The sequence below is a fragment of the Schistocerca americana genome, chromosome 5 (genome assembly GCF_021461395.2).
Source record: "Schistocerca americana isolate TAMUIC-IGC-003095 chromosome 5, iqSchAmer2.1, whole genome shotgun sequence".
In the NCBI taxonomy this organism is placed as follows: Eukaryota; Metazoa; Arthropoda; class Insecta; order Orthoptera; family Acrididae; genus Schistocerca; species Schistocerca americana.
In genome coordinates, this window is record NC_060123.1 from 127740449 (window position 1) to 127768150 (window position 27702).

Genomic DNA, 27702 nt, shown 5'->3' on the forward strand with positions numbered 1-27702 from the left:
TGCTTGCTCAATATACAGATTGAATAACATCGGGGATAGGCTACAATCCCATCTCACTCCCTTCCCAACCACTGCTTCCCTTTCATGCCCCTTGACTCTTACAACTGCCATCTGGTTTCTGTACAAATTGAAAATAGCCTTTCGATCTCTGTATTTTACCCCTGCCAACTTCAGAATTTGAAAAAGAGTATTCCAATCAACATTGGCAAAAGCTTTCTCCAAGTCTACAAATGCTAGAAATGTAAGTTTGCCTTTCCTTAATCTTTCTTCTAAGATAAGACGTAGGGTCAGTATTGCCTCACGTGTTCCAACATTTCTACGGAATCCAAACTGATCTTCCCCGAGGTCGGCTTCTATCAGTTTTTCCATTCGTCTGTACAGAATTCGCGTTAGTATTTTGCAGCTGTGACTTATTAAACTGATAGTTCGGTAATTTTCACATCTGTCAACACCTGATTTCTTTGGGATTGGGATTATTATATTCTTCTTGAAGTCTGAGGGTATTTCGCCTGTCTCATACATCTTGCTCACCAGATGGTAGAGTTTTGTCAGGACTGGCTCTCCCAAGGCTGTCAGTAGTTCTAATGGAATGTTGTCTACACCGGGGGCCTTGTTTCGACTCAGGTCTTTCAATGATAGCATAAAGAAATAACTACAGTCTGAGTCTGCAATTCTTTTATTTAGATGCTTAAAAGGTGGTTTTGGATGTACATTACATACAACCTCTATTATCCAGCTTCGTGCATTAAATACTTTGTATGAAAGTGTACTGCTGTTCAAGAATATTATTCCCTGCGGCATTAATGAATATAAGTCATCGTTGTTGTCACTGTTGTTGTTTTTGTTGTGGTCTTCAGTCCAGAGACTGATTTGATGCAGCTCTCCATGCTACTCTATCCGGCACAAGCTTCTTCATCTCCAAGTAACTGCTGCACCCTACATCCTCCTCAATCTGCTCAGTGTATTCATCTCTTGGTCTCCCTCTACAATTTTTACCCCCAACATTGCCCTCCAATACTAAATTGGTTATCCCTTGATGCCTCAGAACATTTCCTACCAACCGATCCTTTCTTCTAGACTAGTTTTGCCACAAATTCCTCTTCTCCCCAATTCTATTCAGTACCTCCTCATTAGTTACGTGATCTATCCATGTAATCTTCAGCATTCTTCTTTAGCACCACATTTCAAAAGCTTCTATTCTCTTCTTGCCTAAACTATTTATCATCCACGTTTCACATCTATTCATGGCAACACTTTGAGAAAAGACTTCCTGACACTTAAATCTATACTCTATGTTAAAAAATTTCTTTTCTTCAGAAACGCTTTTCTTGCTTTTGCCAGTCTACATTCTATATCCTCCCTACTTCAACCATCATCAGTTATTTTGCTCCTCAAATAGCAAAACTCATCTACTACTTTAAGCATCTCAGTTCCTAATCTAATTCCCTCAGCATCACCTGATTTAATTAGACTACATATCATTCCTTCGTTTTGCTTTTGCGGATGTTCATCTTATATCCTCCTTTCAAGAGGCTATCCATTCCGTTCAACTGCTCTTCCAGGTACTTTGCTGTCTCTGACAGAATTACAATGTTATTGGCAAACCTCGAAGTTTTTATTTCTTCTCCACGGATTCTAATTCCTAATCCAAATTTTTCTTTTGTTTTCTTAACTGCTTGCTGAATGTATAGACTGAATAACATCAGAGATAGGCCACAACCCTGTCTCACTCCCTTCCCAACCACTGCTTCAATTCCAAGCCCCTCAACTCTTTATAACTGCTATCTGGTTTCTGTACAAATTGTAAATAGCCTTTCGCTTCCTGTATTTGAACCCTGCCACCTTCAGAATAGGAAAGAGAGTATTCGAGTCAACATTGTCAAAAGCTTTCTCTAAGTCTACAAATGCTAGAAACATAGGTTTGCCTTTCCTTGCTCTATCTTTTAGGATAAGTCGAAGGGTCAGTATCGCCTCACATGTTCCTACATTCAAACAAAATCCAACTGATCTTCCCCAAGGTTGGCTCGTACCAATTTTTCCATTTGTCTGTAAAGAATTTGTGTCAGTATTTTGCAGCTGTGACTTATTAAACTGATAGTTTGGTAATTTTCACACCTGTCAACACCTGCTTTCTCTGGGATTGGAATTATTATATTCTTCTTGAAATTTGGAATGTAAGTATGAAAAGGAAAATAATTGACACATTATGGTCACCAAAAATAGTGAGCAAGAACTGAGAAAAAGTTCCTAAATTCATGCATGAAGAAGATTTACAATGCACGAATTTGAATTCAAGCCTTTATTAACAAGCACAGGCACAATTTATAATCATAGGTGTAAATACTGCCTTCTTTCTGTGCTCTATTGTTGTTGGCAATAATGTGAGTGGACTCAACTTGAAAATTGTGCCTGGGTGGCAAAATCACTGGAGCCAGTCCTATAGAAAAGACATTCTTACTGATGAAACATGGTTTGAGTATAAATGACTACTGCATGTTTCTAATGTTAAAGAAACTTTTCAGATGGAAAGCACAATACAACACACCCAGATGACATGAACAAAGATTAAATTATTGACATGAAGGACACGTGGACAGATCACACAGTCAGCCGTAGCGCAGTGACTGCAGAAGGAGTGGTAATGAAATGGACTCAGAACAACAGTGTGGTAAGATGTGAAGGCATGGGTCCTTCCAGAAGGACTGCACCACGAGATAATTCACCTTTGGCAATGAATAGAAGAACTTACCAGAACACATAATGTACAATCAATCTATCAAAAGGAAAACAGTATGAATTAACAATGACATTTGTAGCATGGCACTGGCCACGAGTCCATAGTTCACTTCATTTTAATACAAATTTATTGTGTAAAAGCTTAACTGCTGAATAGAATTATAAAAATATTATGCTACATTAATGAAGCTGTTCTTGTTAATTCATTTGTCTTTTTTTTATGACCTATATTGAGCTCAACTTGGGCACAAAAGTGTGATTAGATTAGATTTACTTTCATTCCAATTGATCTGTAGTGAGGAGGTCCTCCAGGATGTGGAACATGTCAAAAAAACAACAATACATGACAAATATTTACAACTAAAACAAATAAGCTAATGTACCATTCCACAGGTCCCAAGTGGAATGATTGTCATTTTTTAATGAACACTAAGAGTCATTTTACAAATACTAATGCACTGAATTTAAAATAAAAAAGTTTTTTATTTATTTATAAGGTAATAAACATGTAATACAACTACTGTAATACTTATTTACAACGAACACATTACTGCACTGAAATGGTGCAGAAGTTAGATTATACACACACACACACACACACACACACACACACACACACACATTTTCAATGAACACATTACTGCACTGAAATTGTGCAGAAGTTATGTTGTACTTATATACAAATCAGTTGGTTTTACTAAGAAATTCATCAATGGAGTAGAAGGAGTTGGCCACCAATAAATCCTTTAGGCTTCTCTTAAACTGAATTTCATTGGTTGTTAAGCATTTTATGGCTGCTGGCAAGTTATTGAAAATGTGTGTTCCTGAATAATGCACACCTTTATGTACAAGACTAAGTGACTTTAAATCCTTGTGAAGATTATTCTTATTTCTAGTATTGATTCCATGAATTGAGCTGTTGGTTTGAAAAAGTGATATATTTTTAATGACAAATTTCATTAAGGAATAAATATATTGGGAAGCAGTAGTTAGTATCCCTAGTTTCCTAAACAGGCTTCTTCAGGATGTTCTTGAGTTCACACCACATATAACTCTTACTGGACGTTTTTGTGCCCAGAAAACTTTAGCTTGGCTTGATGAATTACCCCAAAAAATAATCCCATATGACATTATGGAATGAAAGTAAGCATAGTATGCCAGCTTTTTCATTTTTATATCCCCTATGTCTGACAAAATTCGCATTGCAAACAGAGATTTGTTAAGACGCTTCAGCAGTTCTGTGGTTTGCTCCTCCCAGTTGAATTTATTATCAAGCTGTAATCCCAAGAATTTAACACTGTCCACTTCTTCTATCTTCTTGTCATCGTATGTTAGACATACACTCTTGGGACACCCCTTACAAGTTCTGAACTGCATGTAGTGTGTTTTTTCAAAGTTTAGTGACAAAGAATTGACTAGGAACCAGTGATTAATGTCCACAAATATTTTATTGGCTGATCTTTCTAAGACTACACTTGATTTGCTATTTATTGCAATGTTTGTATCATCGGCAAACAAAACAAACTTGGCATCTGGTAATGTTACTGATGAAAGGTCATTGATATACACAAGAAAAAGTAAGGGCCCCAAAATGGAACCTTGTGGGACCCCACATGTAATTCGTTCCCAGTTGGATGAGGCCTGATAGCTTGATACACGTCTCTTTCCTAATAACACCCTTTGTTTCCTGCCAGAGATATAAGATTTGAACCATTTTGCAGCATTTCCTGTTACACTATAATATTCTAGTTTACTTAAAAGGATATTGTGATTTACACAGTCAAATGCCTTTGACAGATCACAAAATATACCAGTTGCCTGCAATTTTTTGTCTAATGAATTAAGCACATTTTCACTGTAAGTGTAGATAGCCTTCTCAATATCAGAACCTTTTAGAAATCCAAACTGTGACTTTGACAGTATGTTATTTGAGATAAGATGGTTATAAAGACGACTGTGCATTACTTTTTCGAAAATTTTTGAGAATGCTGGCAACAGTGAAATTGGACGGAAATTTGATGCTATTTCTTTATCTCCCTTCTTAAACAGTGGCTTAACTTCAGCATATTTCAGCCATTCAGGAAATATTCCACTGATAAATGACTGGTTACACAGATAGCTTAATATGTTACTTAGCTCAGAATCACATTCTTTAATTAACTTTGTTGATATTTCAACATACCCACTAGATGTTTTTGATTTTAAAGATTTTATGATGGACATTATTTCTGTTGGGGTAGTGAGGGTCAAATTCATATTATGGAAGTTACTTGAAACGTCTGGTCTAAGGTAATCCATAGCAGCATCTACCGAACCTGACAACCCCATCTTTTCAGTAACAGTCAGTAACAGTTATAAAATGTTTGTTAAAAAGTTCTGCAACACTATACACATCTGTCACCAATGTATCATTTACTCTTAATGCTATTTGTTCCTCTTCATGTCTGGTTCTACTGGTCTCCTCCTTCACTATATCCCACATTGTCTTTATTTTGTTATCTGATATGACTATCTTTTCCTTGTAATATATTTGCTTTGACATCTGTATTACAGTCTTTAATATTTTGCAGTATTTCTTATAATGTGTTATAGCATCAACATTGGAAATGTTTCGGATTGACAGATACAGTTTTCTTTTTATTTTACAAGATACCCCTATTCCTCGAGTAATCCATGGCTTCTTTGTAGAGTTTGCTCTAACCTTGGTAAGTTTTGGGGGAAAGCAGTGTTCGAATAAGGTAAGCACTTTATTAGCAAAAATGTTATATTTTTCATTCATGCCATGAGCACTGTAAACATCAGTCCAGTGAATGTCTCTGAGGAGTGTCCTAAAATAATCAATTTTTGGCTTACTGATTACCCTCTTGAGCTCAGATTTAACAGATTTTATATCCTGTTCAGTATTAACATTTAACAGAAGGAACTGCATGTCATGGTCTGAGAGGCCATTGACTATTGGTTTTGTAATATAATTTTGTTCATTGGACTTTTCTATAAAGATATTATCAATGGCTGTTTGTGAGCAAGTGGCTATCCTAGTGGGGAACTTTACAGTGGGAATTAAGTTGAATGATAGTGTTACTAACTCAAATAAGTTCTTATTGGGAGAGTCTTTAAGGAAATCTACATTGAGATCACCAGCAACCACTATTTCTTTGTTTTTGTTTGTTAAATGGGCCAGTACAGCTTCAAGGTGGTTTACAAACAGATTAAAGTTACCTACAGGTGCTCGATATACACTTAATATTATGAAGGAGTTTTTGTGAAATTATAATTCTGTTGCACATGCTTCCATATGCTGTTCTAGGCAAAATTTATGAATGTCTATGTTCTTAAACAACAATGTGAACAAAGCATTAACACATGGAGAGGAAATATTGCCACCATATGCTGCTTCTTGCTGGAAATATGTATTGTGCGAAGTTCTTGAGTGATACAGCAGGGAAACAATCAGTTTGAGCTCTGCTTTCTGTGGTAAGTGTGGCATCAGCTGCAGTTTTGATTTCCAGTCTCAGAAGGTCTAGCACATCAGTGTATTCATACTTGAGGTGAACTGTTTAGTTACTGCATAACTGATCTGCAAGGACACCCCTTGGGCACAGGAATGGGATTGTCTATTTAGCCAAGCAAGAGGAAAAAAGAAATAGCCTGCAGGTTTTTAACACTTTTTTAACGCGCTAACAAGATGGGTGACAATGTACTCAGATGAACTGTCTTAAATTACAGTGATACATTTTTAAAATTAAAAGCAACTGGCCAAGAGTTGTTATTCATGGAAGGTATTACAGGGATGACACCCCCATCTCAGATAAAAGGTATTGTGGCAGAATACATGGAAGAAGTTTGTATGTATGAAAGACATAAATGTTTTGAGCTTTTGCTAATAATAATGTGACAAAATCTGTATTATTAGAGTGACAAGTTCCTTGAGGCAAGAACAGTATTTTGTGTTCATTTGACACACAGTATTATGGCAAGAGCAGCCTATACATTGTTGCCACCTTCACAAAAACACAGCAATTACGTAACACTGTTCTTGAGTGTTAAAAATGAAAATGCATCACAGCTATTGGCGGCATCTCTCAAGTAAGTTTCAAAAGCACTCACACTTTGTGTCTGTATTTTTATCAAAGCTTATGCTGAAATGGTTGTGATTAGTATGCTTCATGAAGTCAATACACTTCCTGTAAATTCAGTTCCTTTCTAAATGATAATTCAGCTTCTTTCCAGGCTATAACACAAAATCACATTTTTCAATTAAAGTACATGATATTTCCTAACTGTTTGTGTAATGGGCAGAGCACATTGTAGATGCATTTTGCAGCTACTGGGGCTGCAGAGGGCTCCAGTCCACAAGTTGGCTGGCAGCAAGCAGTGCTCTTGCACATTACATGGGCATCAGCAAAAGTCTGTCTCCCTCAGTTGACACTTATGAGCGGTAGTTGTAATCTTTCGTTATTACATAAAAAAATTAAAAAATAAAAATTTAAAAAAATCAAGCTATGACCATGTAACTTGGTGATGGTTCTAGTCTTTCTCTACACATTCATCCTACAATGCAACACATTTTCCTCAAGGATGGACATCTTTGTGGAAACCTTTATTGTAGAAGTATGCCTTCTGACATTCTGGAAACCTTCCATCTTTAAAACCATGTTGTTATTCTGTAAATATCTACCATGCAACTGTTTCTTCATGTGAGAAAAGAGGCAGAAGTCACTGTGTGCTGTTTCAGCAGAATATGGGAACTGACACAAAATATGATAGCCCAAAGAAGCAGCACCCTTGTCTCCTTTCATCGTCACAACAAGTGGGCTGCTGCCATCCTGGGGTATGATTGACCTGCCTCTCCTTTTTAACATTCACCAATCTACCCCTCTCTCCTCCCTAAGGAAGGAAAATTAGTTCCAAATGTTACAGTGACGTATGTACCCTTATGTGCGTCTACAGACAGCATTTCTGCTGATGGTAAGTGTTGTTGCGGTCTTCAGTCCAAAGACTGGTCTGATGCAGCTCTCCATGCTATTCTATCCTGTGCAAGCCTCTTCATCTCCGAGTAACTACTGCAGCCTACATCCTTCTGAATCTGCTTAGTGTATTCATCTCTCGGTCTCCCTCTATGATTTATACCCTCCATGCTTCCCTCCAGTGATCCATTGATGCCTCAGAATATGTCCTACCAACGGATCCCTTCTAGTCAAGCTGTGCCACAAATTCCTTTTCTCCCCAATTCTACTCAGTACCTCCTCATTAGTTACATGATCTACCCATGTAATCTTCAGTATTCTTCTATAGCACCACATTTCAAAAGCTTCTATTCTCTTCTTGTCTAAACTGTTTATTGTCCATGTTCCACATCTATACATGGCTAAACTTCATACACATACTTTCAGAAAAGACTTCCTGACACTTAAATCTATACTCGATGTTAACAAATTTCTCTTCTTCAGAAATACTTTCCTTGCCATCACCAGTCTACATTTTATATCATCTCTACTTCGGCCATCATCAGTTATTTTGCTATCCAAATAGCAAAACTCATCTACTACTTTAAGTGTCTCATTTTCTAATCCAATTCCCTCAGCATCATCTGCTTTACAAATAATTCGACTACATTCCATTATCCTCATTCTGCTGTTGTTGATGTTCATCTTATATCCACTTTTCAAGACAGTGCCCATTCCGTGCAACTGCTCTTCCAGGTCCTTTACTGTCACTGACAGAATTACAATGTCATCGGTAAACTCAAGATTTTTATTTCTTCTCCCTGGATTTTAATTCCTACTGCAAATTTTTCTTTGGTTCCCTTTACTGCTTGTTCAATGTACTGATTGAATAACAACAGGCACATGCTTCAACCCTGTCTCACTTCCTACTTACTTTTGATGCTCATTGATTCTCGTAACTGCCATCTGGTCTCTACGAATTATATACAGCCTATTGCTCCCCTGTATTTTATCCCTGCCACCTTCAGAATTTGAATGAGAGTATTCATCAACATTGTCAAAACCTTCTCGAAGTCTACAAATGGTATAAATGTAGGTTTGCATTTTCTTATCCTAGCTTCTAAGGTAAGTCATAGAATCAGTATTGCCTGGCGTGTTCCTACATTTCTATGGAATCCAAACTGATTTTCCCTGAGGTTGACTTCTATCAGTTTTACCATATGTCTGTAAAGAATTTGTGCTAGTATTTTGCAACCACGACTTATTAAACTGATAGTTCAGTAGTTTTCACACCTGTCACCACCTGCATTCTTTGGAAATTGAATTATTATATTATTCTTGAAGTCGGAGGGTGATTCGCATGTCTCATACATCTTGCCTGCCAGATGGAAGAGTTTGGTCATGGCTGGCTCTCCCAAGGCTATCAGTAGTTCTAACAGAATGTTGTCTACTCTCAGGGCCTTGTTTCTACTTAGGTCTTTCAGTGCTCTGTCAAACTCTTCACACATTGTCATATCTCTCATCTCATCTTCATCTACGTTTTCTTCCATTTTCTCTTATTTGCTTATGACTGGTTTACCATCTGAACTCTTGATATTCATACAGGTGGTTCTCTTTTCTCCATAGGTCTCTTTAATTTTTCTGTAGGCAGCATCTACCTTACACCTAGTGACATATGCTTCTACATTCTTACATTTGTCCTCTGGCCATTCCCGCTTAGCTGTTTTGCACTTCCTATCGATCTCATTTTTGAGACATTCTTACCTGCTTCATTTACTGCATTTTTATACTTTTTCTTTTCATTAATTAAATTCAATATCTCTGGTGTTACCCAAGGATTTCTACTAGCCCTCATCTTTTTACCTGCTTGATCCTCAGCTGCCTTCACTATTACATCTCTCAAAGCTACCCCTTCTTCTTCTTCTTCTTCTACTGTATTACTTTTCCTTGTTCCCTCTGAAATTCTCTAAAACCATGCCCCATCTCCTTAAATTCCTACCTTTTTCCGTATACTTCAGTTTTAATCTGCAGTTCATAACCAATAGGATGGATGGAGTGTTTGGAGGAAGAGACCAAACAGCGAGGTCATCAGTCTCATCGGATTAGGGAAGGATGGGGAAGGAAGTCGGCCGTGCCCTTTCAAAGGAACCATCCATAACCAATAAATTGTGGTTGGAGTCCATATCTGCCCCTGGAAATGTCTTACAATTTATCCCTGGTTCCTAAACTTCTGTCTAACCATTATATAATCAATCTGAAACCTTCTTGTGTCTCCAGGTCTCTTCTATGTATATAATCTTCTTTCATGATTCTTAAACCAAGTGTTAGCGATGATTAAGTTATGCTCTGTGCAAAATTCTACCAGGCGGCTTCCTCTTTCATTCCTTACCCCCAGTCCACATTCACCTACTACTTTTCCTTCTCTTCCTTTTTCTACTATCAAATTCCAGTCCCCCATGACAATTAAATTTTTGTCTCCCTTAACTATCTGAATAATTTCTTTTATATCATCATACATTTCTGCAATCTCTTCATCATCTGTGGCTGTTTGTAGTAGCTTACCCGCATTCCTATTTTCCGGTTCATTATTAAACCTACTCCAGCATTACCCCTATCTGATTTTGTGTTTATAACCCTGTATTCACCTGACCACAAGTCTTGTTCCTCCTGCCACAGAACTACACTAATTCCCATATCTAATTTTAACCTATCCATTTCCTTTTTTAAATTTTCTAATCTGCCTGCCCGATTAAGGGATCTGACATACCAGTTCCGTAGAACACCAGTTTTGTTTTCCTGATAATGACATCCTCCGGAGTTGTCCCCCGCTCAGAAATCCGAATGGGGGACTATTTTACCTCCGGAATATTTTATCCAAGAGGGCGCCATCATCATTTAACCATACAGTAAAGCTGCATGCCCTCGGAAAAATTACAGCTGTGGTTTCCTCTTGCTTTAACCATTCCCAGTAACAGCACAGCAATGATGTATTGGTTGTGTTACAAGGCCATTTTAGTCAATCATCCAGACTATTGCCCCTGCATCTACTGCCCCTCTTCAGGAACCACACGTTTGTCTGGCCTTTAAACAGATACCCCTCTGTTGTGGTTGCACCTATGGTACGACTATCTGCATCACTGAGGCACACAAGCCTTCTCACCAGTGGCAAGGTCCATGGTTCGTGGTGGGAGTACTGGCCAGCAATCCTGTATCATAATTTTGTTATTTTATCGAGAACATTTTCCTTTTGTTGATGCTGATATAATAACCTCTTTTCAAGGCATTAAGCATTCCATTCAACTGATCTACCAAGTCCTCCATCATCTCTGACAGAATTACAAATCATCGGCAAAGGTTTTAATTGCTTCTCCATAAACTGTAATTCCTTTTTAGAATTTCACTTTTGTTTCCTTTCTGACTGCTCAATGTAAATATTGTTTAACATGGGAGGATAGGCAACAACTGTGTCACACAATTGTAAACTAAGGCCTCCCTTTCCTGAGATTTGAGTCATATAACTGCTGTCTGGTTTCTGTAATAGTTACAGACACCTTCTTTTTCCCCATTTTTTATCCTTGCTTTATCTGAGAAATTCCAAGATTATATTCATGTCAACACTGTCAAGAGCTTTCTCTAAACATATGAACGCTATAAACATAACCTGTTGGCTTCCCTCTTGGGTTCTTCAGCTGATGCTTGTCTGATGACCTTTTTTCACATTTTGATAGCACAAATGACTGGCATTGTCAAAGCTTCATTCTCCATTGCTGGTGGTGGACTGCAGCCGAGCTCACAGCTGCAGACTATACATACTTGGTGTGCCAAAGTCCAAGGGCTTCTCCATGGTCATTTCTGGTGCAGTTCTCCTGTTGCTACCTGCAATGGTCATTTGCTACAGCAAGGGAATCCAGGATCCATTTACCTTGAGGCTTTCTTCTTCCACATTTAAGCTATTCTCACGTTTGTGTATTTCTATTGCATTTCTGAACAAGTGAGTGTGATAGCTCTTCTCCACCTGCCCCCACCCACAATGTCGCTTAACAATTTTGTACTGTAAACTTAGGTTTGCCTTTCTTTAACCTATCTTCTATGACAAGTCATAGCGTCAGTATTGCCTTGTGTTCTCCTGCAGCTGAAAGAGGTGTCACAGCGGTAAGACACTAGGCTTCTATTCTGGAGCACAGCAATTCAAATCCCTGTCCAGGTATGCTGATTTGGGTTTTCTGTGGTTTCCCTAAATTTCTTAAACTGAATGCCGAGATGGCTCCTTTGAAATGGCACATCCGATTTCCTTCCTCATTCTGGTTGTGCAATATTTTCCCTCTAATCTATCTACGCATGCGTTTCTAGATTTCTCCAGGACACAAACCAACTGCATCCACGGTCAGCTTCTACTGATTTCCATTTTTCTGTAAATTATTTCTGCCAGTGTTTTTCAACCATAACTTACTGAAATGACTGTTTGGTAATATTCACTCCTGTTGGCACCTAAACTTTATTTGGAGTTGGGATTACTATATTCTTCTCGAAGTCTGAGAGTATATCTTGTGTACCAGGTGAAGCAGTTTTATCATGGTTGGTTCTTCCAAGTATCTCAATAATTCAAAGGGAACGTTATCTACTACAGGTGACTTTTTTCAACTTATGGCCCTTGCTCTAAAGACAGCAACGACTAATATACAAATGCCTAACTGCTCTGCAATTCTAATTACATCAAATATCCTACCTGGAAATTTAGATGGTGATTTAGATTCCCCACGCAGTTTTGAGTATCGACATCGACAGTGAGAAGACGTCAGAGATAGTAGGGCTACAGACTGGAACAGCAGCTTAGGCCCTTGTGAGCTGCAGCAGTGCAGCAAGCACGTGAGGTGGCACCAACCTCTGACAAGTGTCAAATACCATGGCCCACCTCTTGCTATCCAGTCTCTTACTAGTTTTTGAAGCCTTCAGTTATTTGCCACTGAATAGTATTAGAGTCTTGACCTTGCCTGGTCTACGTTTGTGATTTGGATTGTTCTCTGGGTCATTGTATACACTTAAGATGACTTTGCTATGCTGTAGACTTGTTTTGGTTAAAACTCCACTATCATTAACCTTCACACTGCTTGTTTTGTTCTTCTGGTCTCTACTCAGCAGTGAGAGTTATTGGAAATGGTGTTTCACCTATGCAGAGTAGCACAGAAAAGGAAAGCCATGTACTTTTAAAGTATCTGCATGCTTTCTTCATGGTGCTGTAGCCTCCACTACAGTAGTGTGCATGTAAGACTCAAGTAGAAAATCTTCTGGCTATACTACAACCATAAAAAATAATCATCATTTACTCACCACAGAGTTAACAGGCAGGGAAATTCCAATAAGGGCAGCCATAAGGGGAGCAATATCAGCCTGGTGAACATCTTTACGTAATGTGTCCAATTTATTCTCAGTTCCTGTTACTAACTGTGGAGTATTTATCCCAGCACCCCAAGCAATGAGTGGTGTTTCTGTTTCAGATGGATCCCCAGCGCCATGAGAGCCTTGAAATATACACAAACATTTGGTTATCCTGGAGTCATTAGTTAACAACAAAGACTGAAGTTTACTATCATTATTCTGAAAAATGTGGTCACAAAGTGCATCTGGCAATATAACAAAACTATGGAAACAACTGTGTATCTGTTCCCCACTGGCAACAAGTGTCTGGCTCTAAAAGAAGTTTTGTATACTGTTACGAAGAAACAGAAATGGAATTTATTTATTTAATCGTATGGCTAGGGCCCCCCATTGGGCAGGCCGTTTGCTGGGTGCCGGTCTTTCAATTTGACGCCTCTTCGGTGACCTGCAGTCGATGAGGATGATAGGATGATGATGAGGACAGCACAACACCCAGTCCACAGGCAGAGAAAATTCCCCGACCCAGCTGGGAATCGAACCTGGGCCCAGAGGATTGACAATCTGTCAGGCTGACCATTCAGCTACCGGGGGCGGACAGAAATGGAATGAATACACGAGAGAGAGGGAGAGAGAGAGAGAAGGAAAGAAAAAATTGAATGCAAAAGATAGACTATATTTAAAAGAAACTGGTTTTGTTGAACAAAATATTTGTACAAAGAAGTTGAAGAAATACATAACTACGGCCCATCATAAGATTTCTCTTTATACATATTCCCACTGGAACTGAGATTCACTGACAAAGAAGAAATAATGTGCCTATTAATTCCAACCCAAGCAGTGATTTGATGATAAGATGAGGCACATGCTTTTTTAAAAAACACCATAATCCCTTATATGTTAAATCCTGAAATATTTGGATACTGAGAATATTTAAATCAGGAGAACTGATTTCTGAAAATATGCTGCCTTGTAATGTGACAGTGAACCTGATTCAACAGTATAACATGTGCTATTTTCTAAGATGAGAAGATTTACTGCTATGGAAATACAGGCTTGTTTTCTAGTGAGACAATGTGGATAAGTCCATTTTTTCCGACATCGAACACTCTGGAGCTGAATCAGTGAAACTGAGACACAAGCCATGACACTGGAACAAAGAAAAATGTATGAACTAGGAGGTGGGTCACATTATAGTATCTGGCAAGATAATACCACATGGAAGTGGTCAGTAATGGCAGTAGCGTGGTTGTGAGCAGATTGACCACTGGGGGAGGGGGGGGGGGGGCAGTGCCAGCTTATAAACAGGGAAGTTCAGGGCACTGTGGCTTCCATCAAGCTTATGACTATCACAAGAAGATGTGAGAATGATGTCTTCATTTATGAAAGGCAGTAACACATGAATTGGAAACCAGAACAAAGCATAAGCCATTGTCAGGCAAATGTAGAATATCTAAAGAGCAAGTCCAAAGGAAACCCATGAAACACAGCAGGGTCTGTTCCAAGATACTGACACATGCATGACGTAAGGCTTCTTACAAAACTGGATAATAACTGTCCGGCTGTGCATTTGGGTAATTATGGGCATTACCCACAGACACTATATGATAACCTGACCTAGTGCAAGTGCTGTGTACAGAGAGAATCAAGTGCTGTCAACTTGGACAGCTCTATGACCTCCGATTTCTCATCTGCATCAGCATCTGTATTATATGATACAATACATGTAACACTTAAAGACTGTGGGTTTTCTGACTTTTTATAGGGGATGTTTTGGCAGTTACACTCTCTTTTAACTTCTGTTGGTGTCAATCCTAGCACTGCACAAAACTTATGTATATAATGTAAACTATGATACCACTTCTGCACAGAGTAAACAACATTTTGATTTCAGTTAAATTGTTATTAGCATAAGGCAAATAATCTTATACACTTACCCCAGTCTGTCATCCCATGATCAGCTGTAAAGATGTATGATGTTTTCCCATCATGATTGTAAAATGATTCAAAGAGTTCTTCCATTTTTTTCACACCCTCATCAACAGCCTTAATATTCTCTTTATATTCTCTATAACATAAGAACCATACTAATAAATTCAATACTTTTAATTAATAGCAAAACATCACACATAAAACAATGAGGTTGTCAATTGAATTTCTCAGCATTACTTAACAAACGATTGCATTAATACCTAAAAACACGGTCAGTAAATAGTAAAACATTTTTTTCAAGTCAAAAGAAGAAAAGAGTGGAGAAAAGATCTACATGCACAAAAACAGAACAATTACAATATGGGACGCATTATGTCTACCGTTCATCATTACATCTCTTCTGAAAACATAATAATTATTAGGGTCACAATACAATGGCTGCAATGTAGATAGGATAAAAGGCCTGTCTATACTCTAGGAGGCAAAAATCTGTTCCTTATGTTTTTTTCTACATCTACATCTACATGGTTACTCTGCAATTCACACTTAAGTGCCTGGCAGAAGGTTCACTGAACCATTTTCATACTACTTCTCTACCATTCCACTCTCGAATGGCGTGTGGGACAAAGGAACCTAAATATTTCCGTTCGAGCTCTGATTTCTCTTATTTTATTATGATGATCATTTCTCCCTACGTAGGTGGGTGTCAACAAAATATTTTCGCATTCAGAAGAGAAAGTTGGTGATTGAAATTTCGTAAATAGATCTCGCTGCAAAGAAAACTGCCTTTGTTTCAGTGAGTGCCGCCCCAACTTGTGTATCATATCAGTGACACTCTCACCCCTATCGCATGATAACACGAAACGAGCTGCTCTTCTTTGCACTTTTTCGACGTTCTCGGTCAATCCTACCTGATAAGGATCCCACACCACACCGCACAGCAATATTCCAGCAGAGGACGGACAAGTGTAATGTAGGCTGTCTCTTTAGTGGGTTTGTTGCAACTTCTAAGTGTTCTGCTAACACAGCACAGTCTTTGTTTTGCCTGCCTCACAGTATTATCTATGTGGTCTTTCCAATTTAAGTTGCTTGTTATTGTAATTTCTAGGTATTTAGTCAAATTGACAGCCCTTAGATTTGTGCGCTTCATCGTATACCCAAAATTTATCAGATTTCTTTTAGTACCCATGTTTAGTGCCAATTGCCATTTTTTTCACCATACAGAAATTCTCTCTAGATCATTTTGTAATTGGAATTGATCGCCTGATGATTTTACTAGACGGTAGATTACAGCGTCATCTGCAAACAATCTAAGGGGGCTGCTCATATTATCACCTACATCATTTGTGTGAATCAGGAACAGCAGAGAGCCTATGACACTACCTTGCGGAACTCCAGATATCACTTCTGTTCTACTTAATGATTTACTGTCTATCACTATGAACTGTGACCTCTCTGAGAGGAAATCATGAATCCAGTCACACAACTGTGACAATACTCCATGTACACACAATTTGATTAATAGTCGGTTGTGAGGAATGGTATCAAAAGCCTTCTGGAAATCTAGGAATACGGAAATCTGAGATCCCTTGCGACAGCACTCATTACTTCATGGGAATAAAGAGTTAGCTGTGTGCACAAGAACGATATTTTCTGAATCTGTGTTGGTTATGTATCAATAATGCATTTTCTTCACATGATTCATAATTTTCGAGTACAGTATATGCTCCAAAATCCTACTGCAAATTGAGGTCAGTGATATGGGTCTGTAATTCAGTGGGTTACTCCTATTTCCTTTCTTGAATATTGGTGTGACCTGCGCTACTTTCCAGTCTTTAGGAACAGACCTTTCATCAAGAGAGCTGTTGTATAACAGTGACATACACGACAACTGTAACAGAATAGGAGCAGTGTTTATAACTGCAAAAAAGCTCGACCAATAGGTGTTGGGTAAAAATGGATTACATTTCAGGAGAAGAGGCAAAATGCTTAACAAAATTTCTGCTGATACCTATAAAATTCCAAGTAAGAGTGAAACTAATACGGAATGACTGTGATGGTAAACAATGTATGGTATCAAAAATTGTAAGACCTACACGCTATCTGAGAAAAAGCACACTATAATTTTAATGCTGTGAATGCTGACTTAAAAGACAAAAGTTACAAAGTTGATAAATTGCAAATAACTTTACGAATGAAAAAAGTAATAAATTTTCTCAATGAATGCTGGCTCTGGCTTGTTGACATTAATATTAATGCTTAATGAAATAAAAAAATTCCAAATTACTATAAGTTGTTTAGGTGAAATAAATTGTGTGCATTTCTGCAGTCTAGAAATCATGCAATGAGGAGTACTTTAACTATTTAAATGAAAAGTGTATGTTTGAGTGCTTTAGCGGAAAAAATGATTTGAAATATTTGAATGAAAAGTGTATATTTGAAAGCTGTAGTGGAAGGGACCTAAAAGTTAAAGAAAATGTGATCTACTAAGTTCTAGAGAAAGCAACAACTTACAATTTTCTGACTAAATTTCAGTGTCTGCTTGAAAAGTTCAATAAAAAATATAAAAGAGACAGTAACACGTGTTGACTTCCACATTACTATCATGTTTACAAGCAACAATACATCCAAGTTCATTGGTATAATTAAAAAAAGTTGCTACAAATTACATTTTTTTTAAAACCACTGGACTAAAATGCTCAGTCAGCAACCTGTATTGATATTACTTTAACTAATAAATGTGCTGGATAAACTGATTCTTTTCCACACACAGTGAAAAACAACAACACAGCTGTGAAAAAATGACATACATATTTGTGTTCTAACTATGAACACTAGGAAACACACAAGCATAAAAGAGATACAATTAGCTGAGTCACAGACTGGCATAAATGAGACGACACTATCCACATCAAGTGTTGCTACTATAGTGTTGCAGGCACAGTGAACCTGGTGACAGAAGTCAGTGGCCAGGCTGCACGTGATGGCTGCCTACGGTAGTTGCTAACATGCTGTGAGAAAGTTGGAGTGCACTACACTTGCCATAGTGATCTGAATTACATCTGCTGCAGGCAGTAGGTGCAGTAGCCAGCATGTTACTACACTTCTCTTTCCTTGCGGGGAGAAAGACTGGGCATCATCACCCATAATACTTTAGCTGAAGAGATGTCCACGGCATCTGTGATAGTGCCGGGGATGACATCAAAAGGTGCAAGAAGTTTCCAATCTGCCCAGACCTGTGCTTATGGGCAAAAGAGAGTGGACAATGGCAACACAGTCATCGATGGACCGTGTGACGACTGCTGGGAAGGACTGGCGGCAGGAGGGGAGAGGGGGTGGGAGCCATCAGGACATTTTGAGTTCATGACAAGCAACAGTGGCACGGGCAGCGACAATGGTGGACTGGGGAGAAGATGCTCTGGCAATGTAGGCTGCTGATAGTGGTGCCTACTCAGCATAGTGGGAGGCCTGGCACCGGTCACGGAATCAAAGCCACTATCAGTGCTGACAAAGCTGCGACTGCCAGGAGAAGCTGGCACAACCACCCCTGCTCAACCCCTGGAGTGGCCAGGACTGACGAAAAATGTGGTATTGAGCCCATGGACCACAGGAGCCTGCGCCCAACCTTAGATGCAACTGGTTCTGGTGGCATGCCTTGAGTTGATCTTCAGTGTGAACCATGAAGACTTGGTGGTCATGCTGGCTGTGAATGGTGGCTGCAATCCTGTGGTACCAGTGTCGAAACGTCCAGGCCCAGAAGGATGTGTCGGGTGCGATCATCAATAAAACCTACACTGCTGATCATGCACGAGCTCGATGGGGCTCTTGGCCCCAATTGGCATCTTTCTGTAAGAATTTAAAAAAAATTGAGAGCCTCCTAGGCCAGGAAATCTTCTAAGTACTTGTACATCAGTGTCTTAAACATTTTGACAAGGCACTCCATCTCACTGTCCAAAATTGGATGGAAGGGAGGCACTGTGGCATGTCAAATGCCATTGTGTGTACAAAAGTCCTTGAAAGATTGCACCATGAACTGGGGACCACTGTTTGAAATCAGCATGCAAGGAAAGCCTTCTATGGAGAATATCTTTGACAAGGCCTTGACAGTAGTATCTGCATTGCAGACTGACAATGAATGGTATGGGGATGATAAGAAAATCATCAATTCCCAATAACCAGAAAGTTTATAAAAAAAACTACCAGCATAATCAATGTGGACATTTTTCTATGGCTGGACACAGCAAAAAAGCAGTGCACAGCACTGTACACCGACATAAACATATGCAGCACATCACAACAAGGTTTTCATCTTCCGATTTATGCCTGGGCAAAATACATGGTGGCATGCCATAAGTTTTGTGTGAGAGATCCCCCAGTGACACTGATAAACAGAGGACATCCCACTGCAGAGATGCTGGAAACATGACACAGGATCTAAGCTCTTCCATTGACAGGGTAATAATGCCAAGAGAGAGAGGCAATGGCAAAACGTATACAAATTCCAAAGCAGGTCTGATGTCTGACCTGGTGGACGGTTGTGCCCCCCACATTATATCACGCTTATGACCTGCCGGAACATTGGATCCGTCACCACAGCAGAGGCAATACAAGACCTGGTGATGGGAAAGCCATCAATGATGTGTCTCCATATTCAGTTGAAAACAAAGCAGCTCCTCCTGGTCGAAAGAGAGGTCAGGGCTCTTGCGGAGACAGGACAGTGCATCCATGTTTGCATGTTGCGACATGGGATGAAATTTGGATCTTATAACTGTACCAGAACAGAGCACAATGCTGAAGATGATGAGTGGCGGCTGACAGGCTAATCAGGGAAACTATGGGATTATGGTCAGTAATTAAATAAAATTTTGCACCATACAAGAACACATGAAAATTTTTAAGGCGTAGATAACAGAGAGAACTCTGTTTTTCCAAGCAAGGTCTTTCTTTCCATCTGAGAATAATGTTGCTGAGCCAAGCTGAGTGTTTCTGAAGCAAAGGTAATACAGTGTTCAGAGCCATCTGAATGACTATGGGCAAGGACTGCACTCACATAGTACTGGGATGCATACGTGGACAGGACCAGATGCTCGCTGGGCTGAAATGTTGCAAGACGTGGCGTGGAGCGAAGACTGTCCTTAAGCTGCACAAAAGTATGCTCAGAGACTGCACACAAAACACAAGGGGCACCTTCCTGAAGCAACAGATGAAACGGGTGGGTGATAGTAGATGTTGGGGAATAAACTTGTGATAGTATGCCACTTTACCATGGAATGCTTGAAGTTTTCACAGATTAGACAAATCGAGCAAGGCCTTAACAGCATCAACACGTTGTTCCATGGAGCACATGCCACATCGGGAATTTTTATGACCCAAATAAACTATGGAAAGTTGGAAAAGTGAGATTTAGTGAGATTACATGTGAGATCCACAGCCTGTAGAACAGTAAAAAAAAAAGAATGGATGTCATATAGGTGATGCTCTCTCACGACAATATCATCAAGATAGTTTATGCAATGAGGGACAATCATCGTAATCTGTTCCAAAAATGTTGAAAGATGGCAATTGCACTAGCAACCCCAAAACATAAGCCTATAATACTGATAGACACTGAAAAGCATATTAACCAGAAGCAACTGTTGTGATGCTTTGTCCAGTGGAATCTGTAGGTATGCTATGGCCAAGTCGATATTTGAAAAGAATTGACCCTCAGCAACTTTGTGAGCAACTACTACAGCCAAGGGAGGGGGTTTACTGTGCATTAATAGTACGCTTGAAGTCACCACAGAGCTGCAGACGGCTTCTCTACAACCACTAGCCCATTCACTTGAAAAAATTGGTCTAATCACTTCCAATTATGTTAAGTGATCCAGCTCAATCCTAACCTGGTCGTGTAAACCTATTGGCACTGGCCACTCCTGAAAGAGGTGAGAGCAGGTCTGCTGTGAAACTGTTGCAAAATTTAACCCTGGGGTAAACAGATCCATAAACTCAGAACACAAGGAATCCAATCCATGATAATGCACTTGGTCTGACACCCAATGCACCACATCTGGAATAGAAAAACCAAAGATAGTACAGGCATCTAACCCAAATAAATTTTCAGTGCTTGCATCATGAACCACCAAGTATATAACTGATTTGAAAACTGCCATGAATTGGCGGAAAACAGAAATCTACTGTCCGTTATAGTTTACAAAACAATGCTCGATGTGTGACAATGGTTGGACCCTAGCCTGGCATACATCTGTGAGTTGAGTAGGGGCATGGCAGCCACCAAGTGAACTTGTAGCTTTAATAGCTTATCCATTACCTGCACTTAAATGAAAAGTTTGTTCTGGCCTGCAGTCAACAGCGAACACAATGATGAAACAGTATGAATAGCAATATCCACCAATTCCTCAATGACTCCTGGGGAAGGGGGGATAGAGATAAGACATACTACTCCTATATGATCTTTGTTTTTACATTTGTGGCAGGAGATCGCCAGTTCATACTGTATGAAACAAAAGAGGCTTGAAGCAAGTGGTGTTCACTGTTCTTGCTGCTGATGACATGTTTGCATCAGCCCAGTTGGTTTGTTTGTATGAGGGCTGTTCAAAAAGTATCCAAACTTTTATTTATAAAATCAATCTTTATTCTGATACAATTACTTAACACTAGTCACCTTCAAAGCAGTCCTCCTACGCTTCAACACGCATTACTGAAAGCTGCTACTACTGCTGGGAGCATCACTGGAAAGCCTCTTTTAGTGTGGTATGCAGCTGCTCCATTGATTTCTGCATAATGTCTTCCCTCTTCTAAAATCTGGTCCCTTTCAGACTCTCTTTCACTTTAGGAAAAAGCCAGAAGTCACTCAGTGCTACATCAGGGAAACACGGAGGCTGACACACCACAGCTGTGTTGTGTTTGACCTAAAACTCAGATCTAATTGAGAACGATGAATGGGAGCATTATCATGGTAAAGATGCAAACTGCCCATAACCTACAAGTCTGGCCATATGCATCTCACTGCTTCACCATAGTGACACAGAACCTTTTGGTAATACTAATTGACATTAGTACATTCAGGATCGTACTCGTGATGGATCACGTCACAGGAGTCAAAAAAGACCATCAGCATGACTTTCATACTGCTGTGGACCCGCCTCACCTTTTTTGGTGTCAGGGATGGTTAATGCTTCCATTGCAATGATTGGAACTTTGTTTCTGGGTCATACCCATAACCCCAGGACCCATCACCAGAGATAACTGTGTTAAGAAAGCTGGGATTAATGTTCACAGTATCCTGCATGCCCTGTATGATCTGCAAACAAAGTTGCTTCTGCTCGGTTGTTATCAACTTTGGCATAATTTTTGCTGAGACTTTTCCAAGGTCCCAACCTTCCATTAAAATGAAATGAATGGATTCAATACTAATTTTACCTTCATCTGCAAGTTCTCTGATCATGATTCATCTATTTAGCAACACCAGGGTCCTTAAGTGGTCAATAACAACCTCACTTGTGCATGCTGAGATCCTATCTGAAGATGTTTCACACATGACTGAAGATGGCCATCTTTGAAGCACTTGTACCACACCTTTATTTGTGTGGTACCCATTGCTTCATCCCCAAACATTTGTTGAATCTTGCGGAGTGTTTCCAACTTGAGAATCACCAAGCTTCAAACAAAATTTGATGCAATAATGTTGATCCACTTTTTCTTTAATTTTGCCCACAACACAAAATCTGATGATTACCACTTACAGCAACTGGTCGTTTCTGTAGTCATGGAAAAAAAAAAAAAAAAAAAAAAAATCAGACATGCGCACTACGTATGCATACAAACAAAAAGCCTGTGCACCCCTATATAATTGTTGGTTTCAACAGTAAAAAATACGGTTGCACACTTTTTGATAGCTCTCTGACTGTGGTGACCATCTCATCTCTTCCCACAGCATGCTAGGCTCCACACACCAGGGCTGTACACTGTCAACAACAGCCCCTCATTGGCAGCCAGTGGCATGGGAGACCTTGAACGACTGTGCAATATTCAAAACCTCCTCTATCATAGGGACTTCCAACTGAAGGGCACATTGACACACCTTATCTGGAGCCAAATGAATGATTGTGTTCCTGACCACAGTGTCTGCATAAGACACAGTAAGGATAGATTAAATAAAGTAGGTGGTGGTGCGTTTCTGTCTGTTGGTAGTAGTTTATCTTGTAGTGAAGTTGAAATAGATAGTTCTTGCGAATTACTATGGGTAGAGGTTATACTCAACAGCCGTACCAAAATAATAATTGGTTCCTTCTACTGACCCCCGACTCAGATTATATAATAGCTGAACGGTTAAAAGAAAACTTGTATCTCATTCCAAATAAGTACCCCACTCATACCGTTATAATTGGTGGAGATTTCAATCCACGCTCAATTTGTTGGTGAAGGTACATGTTCACAGCTGGTGGTAGACAGAAAACATCTTCCGAAATTGTACTAAATGCTTTCTCTGAGAATTACTTTGAACAATTAGTTCATGAGCCCACATGAATTGTAAATAGTTGCGAAAACACACTTGACCTCTTAGCCACAAATAATCCTGATCTAATAGAGAGTGTCATGACGGATACAGGGCTTAGTGAACACAAGGTCATTGTAGCGAGGCTCAAATACATATCAACCAAAATCACTAAAAATAAACACAAACTATATCTATTTAAAACAGCAGATAAAAATTCGCTTGATGCCTTTCTAAGAGAGAGTCTCCATTCCTTCCAAGCTAATTATGTAAGTGTAGACCAGATATGGCTCAAATTCAAATATACAGTATCGACAGCAATAGATAGATTAATACCACATAAGTTAATTAGACATGGGACTGATCCAGCATGGTACACAAAACACGTCAGAACACTGTTGCAGAAGCAACAAAAAAAGCATGCCAAATTCAGAAGAACGCAAAATCCCCAAGACTGGCTAAGTTCGCAGAAGCTCGAAATATACTGTGGACATCAATGCGAGATGAAAGGTCTGTTCCTAAAGACTGGAGAGTAGCACAGGCCACACCAATATTCAAGAAAGGAAATAGGAGTAACCCACTGAATTACAGACCCATATCACTGACCTCAATTTGCAGTAGGATTTTGGAGCATATACCGTAGTCGAACATTATGAGTCACCTTGAAGGAAATGGCTTATTGATACATGTTGTTGTTGTTGTTGTGGTCATCAGTCCTGAGACTGGTTTGATGCAGCTCTCCATGCTGCTCTATCCTGTGCAAGCTTCTTCATCTCCCAGTACGTAGTGCAGCCTACATCCTTCTGAATCTTCTTAGTGTAGTCATCTCTTGGTCTCCCTCTAAATTTTTACCCTCCACGCTGCCCTCCAATACTAAATTGGTGATTCCTTGATGCCTCAGAACATGTCCTACCAACCGATCCCTTCTTCCAGTCAAGTTGTACCACAAACTCCTCTTCTCCCCTATCCTATTCAATACCTCCTCATTAGTTATGTGATCTACCCATCTAATCTTCAGCATTCTTCTGTAGCACCACATTTCAAAAGCTTCTATTCTCTTCTTGTCCAAACTGTTTATCGTCCATGTTTCACTTCCATACATGGCTACACTCCATACAAATACTTTCAGAAATGACTTCCTGACACTTAAATCTATACTCGATGTTAACAAATTTCTCTTCTTCAGAAACGCTTTCCTTGCCATTGCCAGTCTACATTTTATATCCTCTCTACTTCTACCATCATCAGTTATTTTGCTCCCCAAATAGCAAAACTCCTTTACTACTTTAAGTGTCTCATTTCCTAATCTAATACCCTCAGCATCACCCGACTTAATTTGACTACATTCCATTATCCTCGTTTTGCTTTTGTTGATATTCATCTTATACCCTCCCTTCAAGACACTGTCCACTCCGTTCAACTGCTCTTCCAAGTCCTTTGCTGTCTCTGACAGAATTACAATGTCATCGGCGAACCTCAAAGATTTTATTTCTTCTCCATGTATTTTAATACCTACTCCGAATTTTTCTTTTGTTTCCTTTACTGCTTGCTCAATATACAGATTGAATAACATCGGGGAGAGGCTACAACCCTGTCTCGCTCCCTTCCCAACCACCGCTCCCTTTGATGTCCCACGACTCTTATAACTGCCGTCTGGTTTCTGTACAAATTGTAAATAGCCATTCGCTTCCTGTATTTTACCCCTGCCACCTTCAGAATTTGAAAGAGAATATTCCAGTCAACATTATCAAAAGCTTTCTCCAAGTCTACAAATGCTAGAAACATAGATTTGCCTTTTTTTAGTCTAGCTTCTATGATAAGTCGTAGGGTCAGTATTGCCTCACGTGTTCCCATATTTCTACGGAATCCAAACTGATCTTCCCCGAGGTCAGCTTCTACGAGTTTTTCCATTCGTCTGTAAAGAATTTGCATTAGTATTTTGCAGCCGTGACTTATTAAACTGATAGTTCGGTAATGTTCACATCTGTCAACGAGTGCTTTCTTTGGGATTGGAATTATTATATTCTTCTTGAAGTCTGAGGGTATTTCACCTGTCTCATACATTTTGCTCACCAGATGGTAGAGTTTTGTTAGGACTGGCTCTCCCAAGGCCGTCAGTAGTTCTAATGGAATGTTGTCTACTCCCGGGGCCTTGTTTCGACTCAGGTCTTTTAGTGCTGTGTCAAACCCTTCACGCAGTATCGTATCTCCCATTTCATCTTCATCTACATTCTCTTCCCTTTCTATAACATTGCCCTCAAGTACAGCGCCCGTGTATGGGCCCTCTATATACTCCTTCCACCTTTCTGCTTTCCCTTCTTTGCTTAGAACTGGGTTTCCATCTGAGCTCTTGATATTCATACAAGTGGTTCTCTTTTCTGCAAAGGTCTCTCTAATTTTCCTGTAGGCAGTATCTATCTTACACCTAGTGATACATAACCAATACAAATTCAGAAAATATTGTTCTTGTGCAACACAGCTAACTCTTTATTCCCATGGAGTAATGAGTGCTGTCGACAAGGGATCTCAGATCGATTCCATATTCCTAGATTTCCAGAAGGCTTTTGATACCGTTCCTCACAACCGACTATTAATCAAATTGTGTGCATATGGGGTATCACCTCAGTTGTGTGACTGGATTCGTGATTCCTCTCAGAGAGGTCACAGTTCGTAGTGATAGATGGTAAATCATTGAGTAGAACAGAAGTGATATCTGGCGTTCCACAAGGTAGTGTCATAGGCCCTCTGCTGTTCCTGATTTACACAAATGATCTAGGTGATAATCTGAGCAGTCCCCTTAGATTGTTTGCAGATGACGCTGTAATCTAATGTCTAGTAAAATCATCAGTTGATCAATTCCAATTACAAAATGATCTAGAGAGAATTTCTGCATAGTGCCAAAAGTGGCAATTGGCACTAAACAAAGAAAAGTGCGAGGTCATCCACATGAGCACTAAAAGAAATCCGATAAATTTTGGGTATACAATAAATTGCACAAATCTAAGGGCTGTCAATTCGACTAAATACCTAGGAATTACAATTATGAGCTACTTAAATTGGAAAGACCACACAGATGATATGGTGGGGAAGGCAAAACAAAGACTGTGCTTTTTTGGCAGATCACTTAGAAGATGCGACAAACCCTCTAAAGAGACAGCCTACATCACACTTGTCCACCCTCTGTCAGAATATTGCTGCACGGTGTGGGATCCTTACCAGGTAGGATTGGTGAAGGACATCATAAAAGTGCAAAGAAGGGCAGCTCATTTCGTGTTATTACGCAATAGGGGTGAGAGTGTCACTGATATGATATACGAGTTGGGGTGGCACTTTCTGAAACAAAGGCAGTTTTCTTTGTGGCGAGATCTATTTACGAAATTTCAATTACCAAGTTTCTCTTCCAAATGCGAAAATATTTTGTTGATACCCACCTACATAGGGAGGAATGATCATCATAATAAAATAAGAGAAATCAGAGCTTGAACGGAAAGATTTAGGTGCTCTTTTTTCCCACATGCAATTCGAGAGTGGATTGGTAGAGAAATAGTATGAAAATGGTTCGATGAACCCTCTGCCTGGCACTTCAGTGTGAATTGCAGAGTAACCATGTAGATGTAGATGTAGATGTAGACTCCATGACAAGCTGACACTTATGACTGAGGCTGTGAATCTCAGTTGCCCAAGCTCGATATGACTGCTGTGGGTGTTTGTGACAGTAGTAGAATTCAACTTGCACAGCAACCACATGGTTTCACTTTTGGTAATAGGAGGACAGCAAACGAGACTTTTCACCAAAAGGAAGTAACGCTGGTTCTTATAGAGGAGCTACCTAGCATAGTAAGTGATACATATAAGAGGGTATACAAGCTAAGAAAAGAGGCTTACAGGCCTCTATGTTGACCACCATCAAATGCTGGAACAGCCACTTCTCGTAAGCATCCCAACATTCTGTGGATTCATCATACAGCATTCAGCGGATTCATCATAGGCAAGGAATGGTGGTGGGTCAACATCTGGTGGCTGAACAGAGGTTAAAATATCAAACAATCCTTCCAACATGGCCGTATGCACCTGTTGTTGTTGCAGAAGTGACTGGAGTAAAGCCTCTATGGAGAGCCAAATGGCAAAAAAGACATAGAATCCAAACACACAAAAATTCGAACTTTGTCGTCACTTGTGTTCTAACTAGGAACAGAAGGAAACACACAGCTGTAAAAG

The 27702-nt window shown here is 39.5% G+C and overlaps 1 protein-coding gene across 2 annotated transcripts in view; it reads right to left on the bottom strand.

Moving 5' to 3' along the window:
• Positions 1-27702, bottom strand: part of LOC124615630 (GPI ethanolamine phosphate transferase 1) — a 264269-nt gene that overhangs the window by 126308 nt on the left and 110259 nt on the right. For both annotated transcript variants that reach the window (XM_047143638.1, XM_047143639.1), the window contains 2 exons: positions 14993-15123; positions 13011-13201 (listed from right to left, as the gene is read on the bottom strand). In XM_047143638.1, coding sequence (XP_046999594.1) covers positions 13011-13201; positions 14993-15123 — 322 coding nt within the window. The remainder of the gene's footprint in view (positions 1-13010; positions 13202-14992; positions 15124-27702) is intronic.